The sequence below is a fragment of the Pundamilia nyererei genome, unplaced genomic scaffold (genome assembly GCF_000239375.1).
Source record: "Pundamilia nyererei isolate P.nyererei 1_Seehausen unplaced genomic scaffold, PunNye1.0 scaffold00754, whole genome shotgun sequence".
In the NCBI taxonomy this organism is placed as follows: domain Eukaryota; kingdom Metazoa; phylum Chordata; class Actinopteri; order Cichliformes; family Cichlidae; genus Pundamilia; species Pundamilia nyererei.
The window spans coordinates 14,564-28,141 of NW_005188155.1; the positions used below are offsets into that span (position 1 = coordinate 14,564).

Consider the following 13,578-nt stretch of genomic DNA (forward strand, 5'->3'; position numbering starts at 1 on the left):
AACAACCACACAAACACATTCAAAACTGGTTAAACTCAGAATCACACAGTATCACTCTGACTCTGTTACTTCTGACCTTTAATAACCTATTTATGCCACTGTTACAGGGCGTAAACTCACTTGTCAGTAGTGCACAGATCTTATCTGCAGTCTGGAATTCTGCTCTTATCGGAGCAGCAATAAAGAGTTCATAACATTTCTGAAATTTGCAACATGTGGTTTTGAATTGGTTTGTGTGTGTGTGTGTGTGTGTGTGTGTGTGTGTGTACCACGGCTAAATACTCGAAATGCGGTTTTAGTGTCAGGGTTAGAGTCATGGTTATGGTTATAGTAAGCAGCTAGGGAAAGCATTATGTCAATTAGATGTCCCCACAAAAATATGAAAACACAACTTTCTGTGTGTGTGGCTATGCGTGTGTGTTAAATACAATGATATAAAAAGAGAACAAATCTCTGAGTTCATAACTTTGTAATGATTAATGATTCAGGAACCTTTGTACAAATGTATGAGTCAATCCAGGCTTGAGCAGCAAAACCTATAATTGTTCAAAGTCCAACAACAATACTTAGAAGAAGCAGGAGACACAGAGGCTGCTATTCCAGTGCTTTGAAAAACATTTGTTCGAGGTAGGATTTCTTATTTTCTGTATCGTCACATCCCTGCCACAGACCAACAATAATAATAATCGGCTGTTCCTTCTTGTTTTATCAGAGAATCACTTTCAGTGTGACAGAAAGTGGTTTGAGCATTTCGCTCAAGATCACATTAATGAATTTCCACTGTTGTCTAATGCCACTTAGCTTGAGTGAGTAAACACCCACCACTAGAGTCTGTATGAAGACTACGGGTGAAGTCAGTGAGTGTTGGGAAAGAGACTCCAGTTTTTACCAGGTTTTGAATTTCGCACCATTTTGTAGAATGGATTAGTCTGTACCATTTTGTGTCCACATTGTTAGAATTTGTTGAAGAGTTGTTGACTCTCCTTCTGAGGAGTTACTAGAAAACTGCAGTGAGAGACAGTTGTTGCTCAGTATTGCTCTGTTAGACCCAAACGGACAAAAGAAAATCTGAAAAGCATCAAAACTTACAAAAATCTGAACGATCTCATTTAACCAAATGAGTGTAAATAAGCCGATCCTCAAATCCAATCAGCCATGAAAACCCAGAAGTACACGTAGAGGCGTAGGAGCTGTCACCTGTACTTTCTGATATTTTAGGGTTTAGAAAAAGCTACGTTACAAAACACATTGTTGTCTTGGTTTCTTTGACAGAGAAAATAGTAACAGGAAGCTTGCTTTTCTTTTTAATTTTCACAGTAATGAGCAATGCTCTTCAGGAGCTCAGTCTGATCTTCACACACACCCTCAGCTTTCTCTGCTGCTGTGGGAACAGGAAGCAGGTGAAGAAGAGCACCAGAGAGGAAATCTGTACAGAAAGTCTTTGAACAAAGAAGAAATTATTTCCAGTGTCTCTAAAACTGTTTCCTTCAGGTATTTTTTTTTCTAATTTGAGCTTTCATATTTAAGACTGTAATGTTTAATATTTCAGAGGATTGTGCTGTTGCTTCCTGTAAGACAGAGATAAAGAGCATTTGTTTTTGTTAATTTTCAGAGGTGAATCATGGCTCTTTATCAGATTTCTGGACTTTTTACACTTCGACTCTCATCCTTCATTAATGCTGCCGTGTCTCTAACTCTTCTCTTCTGCAGAGGTAAGTTAAGAGGCATAAAACACCACTACAGGCTGAAAAAACATGTTCATCTTCAGATTATGAAAGAGTTGAGCCCTGGTCATGTACACAGAGACTCTTTACACAATAAAAAACACAAAAAATGGGACCAAATTACTAACATAATGGTACAAATGTAATTTATTTGCATTGTTGTTGCTCTTTGTGTCATTTACTCTCTGAGTTTAAATAAAGAACAGACTCTTTTAGACTTCATCTGTGCAGAGATCCATCCATGTCTGAGGTGTTGCTTCAATCAGCCTTTCAGCTGAATCCCACAACAATAAATCAAAGCTGATGTGTTTCTTTGCAGGTTATTCTCAGGAAGCTCCAACAAAGCAAATAGTGGCTCTGCTGGGTGATGATGTTGATTTACCCTGTTTCCTGAAAACTCCTGTGGATTTATCACAGCTGCAGCTGGAGTGGGCAAGAACTGACCTGACACCAAGATTTATCTACATGTGGGACAAAAATAAAGAAAATGTGGAGTTGAAAGAGCCGTCATACGCTGGAAGAACCTCCCTGTCCTTTAATAAACTGAAGCATGGAGACGTCTCACTGACTCTCTCCAAAGTACAGCTGTCTGATCAAGGACCGTACAGATGTTTCATTCCACAGCTGGGTCAAATGTCATATGTTCATCTTATTGTTGGTAAGATTATTTTATTTAACTTTATTATGACTAATTCCTACTGTCAAAGTTTATTAGCACAAAAGAATCTTTTAAAATTTTTCTGGAATATGTGACATTATTTGTCCTTTCCAGTGTAAATAAATAATTCAAAGTTACGATATTGATAATCTCACACACAGTTAGTAGATATCCAAATGTTCTTTTGTAACATGTGTGCAGCAGATTACTGTGATTTCTCTCGTCTCCCTTCATCAGGGTCAGCATCTACACCCGTCATAAAGGTGATGTCAAATGTCAGCAGCAGGGTGGTGTTACAGTGTGAGTCTGCAGGCTGGTATCCAGAGCCTGAGCTGCTGTGGTTGGACGGTGAGGGAAACCTCCTCTCTGCTGGACCTACAGAGACCCTCAGAGGTCCTGATGACCTCTATACTGTCAGCAGCAGAGTGACTGTGGAGAAGAGACACAGCAACAACATCACCTGCAGAGTCCAACAGAGGAACACCAACCAGAGCAGAGAGACACACATACATGTTCCAGGTAATAATGACTCACAGTCAGAAACTATGTCATTATTTCACCCTCATCATGTGCAGTTTGAACCAAATCAGAGCTAGTTTTACAAAAATAACTTGTATTTCTTTATCTTTTAAGGCTCTGCTGTCAGGAAGGAACCATCGGCCACTTTCATCATCGTGATCGTTGGCCTGCTGTGGATTTGTACCGTTGTCACTGTCGTGTGGAATTTCATACCATCAAAAACACCTGGTGCGTCACACGTTTGTTTCCCATCTCATTAATAATCAGACAATGTTTTTTGACACTGCAGATTTATGATACTCAGCTGAAATAACTAAGCAGAGCGTCACCTTTGTTCCACTCTATAAAAGTCTTTGATAACAACCAAACACATTCAATTCAATTTTATTTATACAGCACCAAATCACAACAACAGTCACCTCAAGGTGCTTTATATTGTAAAGTAGACCCTACAATAATACATAGAGAAAAACACAACAGTCATATGACCCCTATGAGCAAATGCTTTGGTGACAGTGGGGAGGAAAAACTCCCTTTTAATAGGAAGAATCCTCCTTATTTTGTCATTTCTGTGTGCAGACCCCAAAGAGACTGAAACTGAGAAGAAAACAACAAAACAAAAATGCACCAGAGCTCCTGCTGACAACACTGAGATCATAGCAATAAAAGCAGTGCCGCCATCAGAACAGCTGGAAGACGACACATCTGCTGCTGAGGAGATCAAAGAAGACGAGAAGGAAAAGAAACAGAAGAAACAGAAGTACAGAATAAGTGGTTCAAAGAAAAAAGCTCAAATTTGACAACGTTTGTCTTAAAAACAGAACTTTAGCTCTCATGCTGCATCCAATGTTTCGAGGAGCTGACGCCATAACGTGCATGACGTGAGACACAGAAGACTCCAAACATGTTTGACACTCTGTTTCTGTGCTCACCGTCACTTCATCATCACATCATGGAAAACATCAAACTTGTGATGTGTTCAGGAGTTTTCATCTATGAGTGAACTGCAGTGACGTCACAGAAAAAACTAAAAACCCTGCAGTTTGTTTCGCAGCACTTCCAGACTCACACACTGCATCGTGTGGTAAAGGCTTTACCCACTGGAGGGAACCACAGATCTGACTGTTGTGATAAAGCAGAGTGCACGTCAGCCTGTGGGTCACTTTTAAAGAGGAAGTTCAGAAATGTAAAATGAGTCATGTGACCTTCCTTATGCGTTTGTTTCTTTGAGTCTGTCAGCTACCTCCGCATTATCTGGAGGATGTTAGGAAGTTAATGATTGTTGCGACTCAACAGACGGACGTGCTTTCAGCTTTTCTAGTGTGTTATTTTCCTCATGTGTGTCATTGCCTTCAGTTTACATCCATGTTTATCGACCATCCAGTTTCATGTTGTGCTTTGTGCTGCACAACTGATGAAGTTCAGAATCACATTTATTTAAGTTTGTGCACAAACCAGTGTCACAGCTTATAACTGAGGTGTGAGGGGTCGGCAGCAAGCTTCCACTTTCCACCGCAGAAAGACTTCAGATTGTTTGGAAGTGACCTTACAACCTTTCTCAGAGTGAAGAGCAACAGCCTGGATTTGATTAGATTCATGTAGTGTCTTTGAAAAGTGTACAACATAATGAAATGAATTTTAGCGTCTAATCCAAAGTGTAAACTATGTGTGTAGATGTATTTGTATATACAATATACACACACACACACACACCAATTACAAGATGTACAGTATTTGCATGCAATATTAAAATACGCGGTGTGTATTTTGTCCATGTGTACAGGGCTTTAGTTTTGCAGTTTTACTTTCAGTTCAGCAGAATGTTCAGCTGGATCTGTAATCTGTGATTACAGCGAGGGCGATCAGAGTGTGACGCACGCTGGGTCACTCTCACAGGTAACAGACTCACAGTGTAAGACAGAGACGGCGATCACTGGATTTAATGGTTTTATTATCAGACACAAAACACACTGATCAGTAAGTGTGTCATCTGTGAGATTTGTGACCTGTAGCAGTCTCTGTTAGTAATGCTTCGCAGTTTGTGTAATCTGAAGCCAGACTGTGCAGTTAAGACAAGTAAAAACTTGTTTCATTCAGAATCTGATGCCAACTTACCAGAGCATCCAGTTTGACCACAGCAGAGCCCAAAGACGATGACGTGCTGCCTTTCTGCTGGTTTTTTATCTCTGCTGAGCTCCAGCAAACTCTCATAACGACTTTATAACGACCGATTTACTGTAAAACTCAGGACAACAGGAGTTACAGTCTGCACCACTGCGGTAAGCCTTTTTTAATATATAATAATGTGTCTGTGTAGGCGTGTGTCTCTGTTTCGCTGTAGAGTTCCTGGTGAGTGTGATGGTGCACGTCCAGCTTTAGCAGACCGATGAACAGGTGAACACAGCGGACAAGTTTCAGCATTAGCAGCATCATAAACAAACATTTTCTAAAAACGATATTTAAAGATGAATTATGGTCTTAACAACAAATTTTCTCTTATAAAGTCAGACTTTCTGTCCACATTACTTTGATTTTTACTAGAAGTAATTTGTCAAAAAGACACAAAACACAGAACTGTTTCTTTTTCCAGATATTTTTCTTTTATTAGCGCTCTGAATAACACACAAACCCACCCTATAAAACCACCCTGTTTCTTTACAGAGCGTCCTGGGGTGGAGTCAGATTCCCACGCTTACGTTGTTATTTTTGTTCCTCTTGGTTCAAAGTCAGCATCTCAACTGTTTCCACTGATTGAAGGTGGATCAGGTTTGTTTATTTGACCTAAAATCATGCAAAGAAATCACATTATACAGAGTACACACTTGCCTGTGTCGGACTGTGACATCATTGTTAACACGAGCCACGATCCTTGATCCGAGCTCATGAGGTCGTCATTAAATTAAAAGCAACTCTAACTATGCACATCTTACATTTACATTTGTTAAAGTTACACTTACACTCTGTGGTCTCGCTTCACGTTGTGTCAGTGTGATATTGTGGTAACACCTAAGTGGACATTAAATGTTTCCATATGTAGGCTTACTGATACAAGATGCAAACCGGTGTCCCTCTGTGCTCACGTGCAATATGAGCACAGACTGTTTTACATTTGTTTGTTTTTTATTATCATTATTAATGTGAGATTAATCAGCTCTGTCTGTTTGATAGTCCACCGTTCACAGGTTTCAAGATGCGTTATCTTCAAACTTTGCCACAATAAACTAGGCCTTCAGGGTCATGAGTAGCTAGGCTGGCTAAACATTTAAACCTTGACCTTTATTGTTCTTGCACCCAAAGTCAAAGTTAACCTTGGAAAATTATTTCAAGAAACCATCTTGAGTGATATATCATATGAAAAGGCGTGGAGAGAGCCATACGACACACTTTTCATTTTTTCAATTTGATGCCCTACAACATCCCAGTGACACCATAACAGGCTGATGTCTGCCTTTCACTCTCTGGGTGGAGGTCTGTGATGAAACAGAAGTATTAGGGCAAGTGGTGAAAGACAGATGTTAATGTGTTCTATGGCAAAGAATAAAAGCATGAAAGATGTGTGTCTAATTTAATTTGATTCATTTATTAATTAATTTAAGCAGTCACCTCAACGCACTTTATATTGTGAGGTAAAGACAATAATACAGAGAAACCCCGGCGCTCCACTATGAGCAAGCACTTGGTGACAGGGAGAAGAAGAAGACCTGTTGTAGAAGCAGGCTGAGGGAGGGACGACCAAACATATATGACATATTTTAGTCATATTTCGATGACTAAAGAAAGACATAAAATATGTTCTCATCAGTCCATGTTGAACTTTATTTTGAACTTATATTCATATGAAGATAAGTTCATATTGAATCAAAAATAAAACAGGGTTTGTGCATCATGTAACCTCTGAGACTGTGGGGTTTCAGGCCCAGTGTTGATGTCAAAGCGAGGGTCTGAAACCTTTCCATTGCTGGAAACATGTCACAGTTCTGATTATAATCTTTACAGACAGTTTCTGCACACAGCCGAGCTTTTTCATTTCTGTGGCTGATGCGCTTTTGTTGGCTTTTCAAGTGAAGATCTTCAGCCTCCGTTCTGCGGCAGATTGCAGTTCAGTGTTGAGAGAGAGGAATGAAAATTAACACCTAAGTGGACAAGTTCAAGTATCTCAACGTTCTATTTATAGCAGTGCAGTGAGAGTGGATCGACAGACTGGTGCAGCGTCTGCAGAGATGTGGCCTGAGAGAAAACTGTAAGCTGTTGGTTTACTGGTCGGTCAACATTCCTAACCTCACACAGGAGTGACATTTCAGAAACAAACAACTTTAAAATGTGTTTGAGCGCTCACTTAGAGAAAGTTCAGACAGGTGTTGTGTTTACTTCAATCATTTTGTTTGAACTGACAAAACAATTTCCCAAATCTCTGATGAATAATTTATGATCATATCTTTTCATTAAATGCAGTAATGATGATCTTTTGAATGACCTTTATTTTGTTTTGTTTTTTATAAAGACTGAACATCACTCATTAAAAAATAGAAAACAAATTTAGAATGGACGTTAAAGGGAAGTTTTTTTTCTAGAAATAACCATATTACCGAATCAGTTTCACAATATCAGACTGTTAGCATGCTTCACTGAGAGCTGAAGAGAGTAAAAGCCTTTTGTTTTGACTTTCAGATAAGAAGCGAAGGATGTCTCTTCAGGAGATCTTCTGGAGACCGTCAGCTGTCACTGCTGTTTTGGTGCTTCTAACACTTCTCTTCTGCAGAGGTAAACCTCTGATGTTCCTGTACACTATCTCAGACACCTGGTTGTGCTCATTCCTGTACCTTGTACTTGTGCTTGTACCTTACCTCATGTTGCTATGTGTCAGATAGTCTCTGGGACACCTTGGGGCAGCCTGTAGCTCTGGTCCTTTTGGCTGTGGTAGAGTCTTAGCTCTATGGATCTGATCTTAGGGCCTCTTCTTGTGCTGCCATGATCAGAGCCTCTGTACAGTCCTGTAAGGTGGTCTTTTCCAACCACTGGTAGGATTTCTTGATACCAGCCATTTCCTCAATCTGTCGATGGTAGAATAGAATTCAACATCCCATGCAGGTGTTTGGTCGTCCATGACAGTTTCTGTCCTGTTCCTCCTCATTGTCCTCTTCAGCTGGCTGATGGAGTCTTGAAGCAGCTGATCTCAGGGGGGCTTTTTCCTGATGTATTCATGGATTGTTTGTGTTTAATCCTGGATTGTGGTTCTGCCACATGAATTCTCACCATTTCTCTGTTGCTCATAGAGCATCAGGATGCTGGACTTTGGGTGGAATCCTGCACGCATAATAATCTGTATCTGTCTTTACATCAGTCACATCTTCTCATGTGATGATTTTGTTACTGCAGCTGAGTATCTTATGACTGTTATGAAATAGTATGTATAAAACATGTCAGGTCCTGATGCTGTCCAGCTCTTCATTCTGGAGACTCATTGTTAGTTGTCTGCATTTCTGATGTTGACTGACTCTCTGTGGTCTACTCTTAGGTCCACCACCCACTTGCTGTTAGTGTTGTGTGATGTGCCCTTCTCCCAGATGTTCTTGCAGACATTGTTCTAGTCTTCTCTTGAAGCTGAGAGTACACCTTGGACTAATATTTGGAGAGCAGCCTATTTACTCTCCAGGCCTCTGCTTCTCTGGCATATCTCTTCAGCCTCAAACGAGTGAACAGACCTGTGAGCAGTTGTTTGGCACTTTTTAGAATCTCAGTCATGAACATCTTGCTCTTCATCATATCATCCAGGACCCGTCTTATAAAGCTCTACGGAGTGGAGAAGTTTCAATGTGTGAGACAAAAACGGGCTTTTTTTGCATATGAACCCTAAAAGATCAATTCTGCTGGAGGCGTAACACAAGGTAACAATGGTAATATTTTTATTTTAAAAAATGTATTTTACTAATTATAGAAGCATCTAGAGACGTCAAACTCTTTTTTTACTGTGAAGAATGAGGTGAAATTAAAGAAAAAGCTTTGAAAAAGGTCTATCCAATTACCCTGCATGCAATGGCTCAGTGGTTTCTCTCGTCTCCCTTCCTCAGGGTCAGTCTCTACACCCGTCATAAAGGTGATGTCAAATGTCAGCAGCAGGGTGGTGTTACAGTGTGAGTCTGCAGGCTGGTATCCAGAGCCTGAGCTGCTGTGGTTGGACGGTGAGGGAAACCTCCTCTCTGCTGGACCTACAGAGACCCTCAGAGGTCCTGATGACCTCTATACTGTCAGCAGCAGAGTGACTGTGGAGAAGAGACACAGCAACAACATCACCTGCAGAGTCCAACAGAGGAACACCAACCAGAGCAGAGAGACACACATACATGTTCCAGGTAATAATGACTCACATTCAGAAACAAACTATTTTATTATTTCACCCTCATCATGTGCAGTTTGAACCAAATCAGAGCTAGTTTTACAGGAATATTCTTCTATTTCTTTATGTTTTAAGGCTCTGCTGTCAGGAAGGAACCATCGGCCACTTTCATCATCGTGATCATTGGCCTGCTGTACGTTGGTGCTGTTATCGCTTTCGTTTGGAATTTCATCCTATCAAAAAAACCTGGTGCGTCACACGTTTGTTTCCCTTCTCTATGTTTTCTGGAGTATGAAAGGCTGAATTTCTGAGACTAAATTGAGCACAGTGTCAGCTTTGTTTCCCTTTATAGGAGTCTGAATATGTTCGTTCATGGACAGTAATGCTGCTCTGGACTTTGGAAATTAACAAGGGATCATTTCAGCATTATCTTACCTGAATGAATATTTTATTCTTACACTGCTCAGTTTCCAGTTGATGATTGCTCAGTATTTTTACACTGTGGTTCAGGGATGAATGTAACATTACAGGATCTTAACCAGCAGGAGGGACCAGAGGGAGTGTCAGTGGGGTTGAACAGGAATATAAATCAACAAACGCATGATAATTGCTCTGACTAATGCGTACTATTATTTACTATTATAAAATTATTTTAATGTTCCAACACAGTTACAGGTATTTTATGGTCACATAAAAATTTCAATAGGAAAGCTGTATTCAAACACAAACACATGTATATGTATGACACTTTTCCTTTCTGTGTTTAGACACCAAGGTGAATGAAACTGAGTTAAAAACAATGAAACAAAAAGGCAGCAGAGCTCCTGCTGACGACACCGAGACCAAAGAAATAAAAGAAGAGCCGCCATCAGAACAGCTGGAAGACGACACATCTGCTGTTGACATGAGTGAGGTGATCAAAGAGGGCGAGGAAAACCAGGAAACAGAGACTCAGAGTACAGCACAGTCAGCCTTAACCAGCAGTGAAAACTAAAGAACAAGAAGCTCTCTGAGAGCACAAACCTCAGGCAGCTCATTGACTGTGCAGTGCTTACTTTTAAGCAAGAATACTGTATTTTTATATAACATTACACTGGAGAAGGATAATAAGTATGTGTAAATAAATGGACATTAATGACTTGAACTTATTATGTAATATTGTACTGCATTATATTTATAACTAACATTTATTTATAAGTAACTCATTCATTCCCCCGACAATACTTTAAAGATTTAACACATTTTTGGGTCAACGTAAAAGAAAGACAGATGTGAAATGTAAAAGTGAGGTCAGAGGTCAAATGTGACATCATATGTGACATTAACGATACACACCACACTTGTAAGAATCATAAAGTTTAACTCTTTTTTGTTAGTTTTCCATCAGTAAACCATCAAACATGACCCCACTCTGAATCCCTGAAAAGTTCTATCAGAAGTCATTCAAACTTTTCCAGCTCCGGTGTTTACAGATGCAATGACCCACAGAGACGATCAGATGATAGAAAAGTCCAAACTCATGATGTTTTTAATTGCGTTTCACTTTCAGTTACTTTTTTGTTTTTGATTATCTGCTGACAATTCATTTCACTTTTCTTTATGCAGCATCAAATCACATCAGCAGTGAACTTCCAGGTTAACACATTACATTCGGTGTTCCCACTAGAGGGAGCTACATAGCAATCTGCTGCTATGACTCCAGGATAAAGCAGGTTGTGTTTACAGCACAGCAAAGAGCCAGAGGACATAAAAAGATGTTCAGAAATATAAAATGTGGAGCTTCCTGTTGATGTGACCTTCCTCTTGTGCATTTGGTTTTGTGGTTCTTCTTTGGGCGTCGACTGTATCTCTGTCAAAGCTGATGGATGGTTAGAGGGTCGTGATTGTTGATTTCTTGATGCCAACACAATCAGATGATCCCAAAGACACCAGTGTGTGTTTTTAAATGAGTCAGTGTGGAGTAAAGTTCCTTTACTGTTTAATGGTACAGTGTGCCACACATGTTTTCATCTGTTTTCTCTAATGTGTGTCATTGCCTCCTGTTTAAAGCCACATTTATGGGCCATCCAGGCACTATGTGTTTGTTTTTGTGTTGTTTCTCTTGGTTTTGTAAATGATTTCTGTTTTTGTAAATAAAGTTTCTAAGTTACTCCCTTATTCTGCCTCCACAGTCGAGCTGTGACGGTATTTATGTCTGACTAAATACACCCACTGAACAGAGAGTACATACGCTGTCCATTCTGAGGGTTACATAACAGGACATACAAAAAATAAAAAAGCTCTTAAATTTTTTTTTATATAAAACCTCAAATAAACAAAAGCACATATTATGCCCTGTTGTTGTTTACTTAATAGAAAATAAGTCAAACTACAGAAGCAGTCCTGCAAAAAACTGAGCACAGACTCTTATTCAGTACCACACATAGTAGGATTAACTTGATGTAATAGTTTTGGTATGATTTTATGGGTCATCTTTACATCCTGACATGCAAGTATTTGTTCATGCACAGCTCTCTGAAGGTCCCACAACAGTATTTGAGTCAGGCTGAGGTTTGGACTGACCGGCTCATTGCTGCACTTTGGTTCTTTTCACTTTCAGTGGTGTAGATTTGCTGCTGTGCTTGGGATCACTTTCCCTGATGATCCAGTTTCAGCCAAGCTTTAATATAATACTTTGGTGTACAGAGAAGTTGATGTTGAACTCAATAGCTGTGAGGTGGATGAATCATCACGCCTCCAACACTGTCAGCTGTAACGAAGCATGAAGTGAGCTTTGTAAATGTTGTCCTGGTAAGTTTATGGGCTCAGTCTCATTTAAGGTCAAACTAAATGAAACATGGAGTCAGTTTCTAAAGCCCTAAAGAACAGGGTCAGAGATTAAATTTGATCCACTGTGACAGAAAGTTTTGTATTTATAGCAACCCATGAAAACATCACAGGTTGTGTCTCACACTAAACACAGTCTTTAATGAATACACACTGCAGAATCAGGTTGTATGGGAAAAGCACCACTCTCTGGGTAATGATAGTTTATAGCAGATATAAGCTGTAATTCTTAGTAATCATACAAGGTTTTTCCACAGAGGCCTGTGGGAAGAGACATTTGCTGCAAGCAAGGAAGCAGAATCGACTCCACATGGAAGCAGTTGCTACAGTACTGTTCAAAAGTTCTGAGTCACCCTTCATTTTTTTATATTTTGGAGGAAAGTAAGAAATTTGGGCCACTTTTATTTCCTTTAAGTAGTTTCACGAATTGTTCTCCGGGCTTTTTGAAGGATATTTTCCTTGGGGGAGGCCAATCCATGACTAATAGTCAATTGTCAGCACCAGTCAGATGATTTCCAGGTGGTCTAACATTGTGGATCCAAATCTGATGGTAATTCTCTGTCTCCAACACCACCGGCTGAAATGCAGTTTCAAACCATGGCAGAGCCTCCACCGTGTTTCACAGATAACTGCAGACACTCCATGCATATTGACAATGATTTAAACCAAACATTTCAAGTTTGGTGTCATCACTCCACAAGATGTATTGAATCTGTTTTTGTCCAGTTCTTGTGTAGTTTGTCATGCTTCAGCCTGTTTCCCTACCTAATGGCTTCTTGACAGCCACCTTTCCACTGAGAACATATCTGATGAGGGCTTCAGGAAACAGTAGCTGGATCAACAGACAGTTGCGTCTCAGGTCCTATTTCAGCTCAGTCTGCTGTAGATATTTTTTTAGGCCTGTCACTACTTCTTTCATCCTCCACTTGGCCAGTTTCTTCCAACTCGGCTGGGTGTGGAGTGTTTCCTTTTTAGGCATAAACTGCACAACCCACCTACACATGTCAAGTTTTAGGCTAATAGTCCCTTTGAGACTCACCCTGTTTGTACAAAAATATTATTTTATGTCTGTCAAACTGACTAATTGAGGTTTTGTAATGAAAGAAAACATTAGTTTAGAACAGAAACAACACAGACATGTTGTCTCTTGACTCTGGGGAGGACATGGGAGGAATGGAGGCTGCTGGTCCTTTCAGACTTTCTGACTTGGCTCTGTGATGCTCTTTTTTTTTTTTTCCTTATTTTCTCTTTCCCTTCCCTTAGCCTTGATCTCCTCCTTGCTTTGTGCGGACCTGTGTGGTACAGTCCTGGGGTCCTGCCTTTGAGTCCACTCCCCTGTCCCTTTGCCTGGCTCTCTGGTGCTCAGGTGAACACCATGATTGTCATGTGCCAACGGGGGTGTGCTGTGGCACACAAGTCTGGTGTCCCTCTTGGGTTTCAGGTCTGCTTGTCCCTCAGCTTGTGCAGTTGCTATGGGCCCCTCTCTTTGGGTGCCCGTGGAGTATCGGTGTTTAAGC

General features: G+C 40.2%; 2 protein-coding genes across 2 annotated transcripts; both read left to right on the plus strand.

Annotated features, from left to right (window-relative positions):
- The first annotated feature begins 1,621 nt into the window (after positions 1-1,621).
- LOC106455996 (butyrophilin subfamily 2 member A2-like) lies at positions 1,622-3,701 on the plus strand. Its single transcript, XM_013908001.1, has 4 exons — positions 1,622-1,712; positions 2,620-2,901; positions 3,016-3,129; positions 3,481-3,701. Exons 1-4 carry the CDS (start codon positions 1,622-1,624, stop codon positions 3,699-3,701), a joined length of 708 nt encoding a protein of 235 aa, XP_013763455.1.
- Positions 3,702-5,074: 1,373 nt separating this feature from the next.
- Positions 5,075-10,351, plus strand: LOC102204502 (butyrophilin subfamily 1 member A1-like). Its single transcript, XM_005754929.1, has 5 exons — positions 5,075-5,180; positions 7,570-7,662; positions 8,970-9,251; positions 9,371-9,484; positions 10,003-10,351. Exons 2-5 carry the CDS (start codon positions 7,584-7,586, stop codon positions 10,227-10,229), a joined length of 702 nt encoding a protein of 233 aa, XP_005754986.1. The 5' UTR covers positions 5,075-5,180; positions 7,570-7,583; the 3' UTR covers positions 10,230-10,351.
- Positions 10,352-13,578: the final 3,227 nt, after the last annotated feature.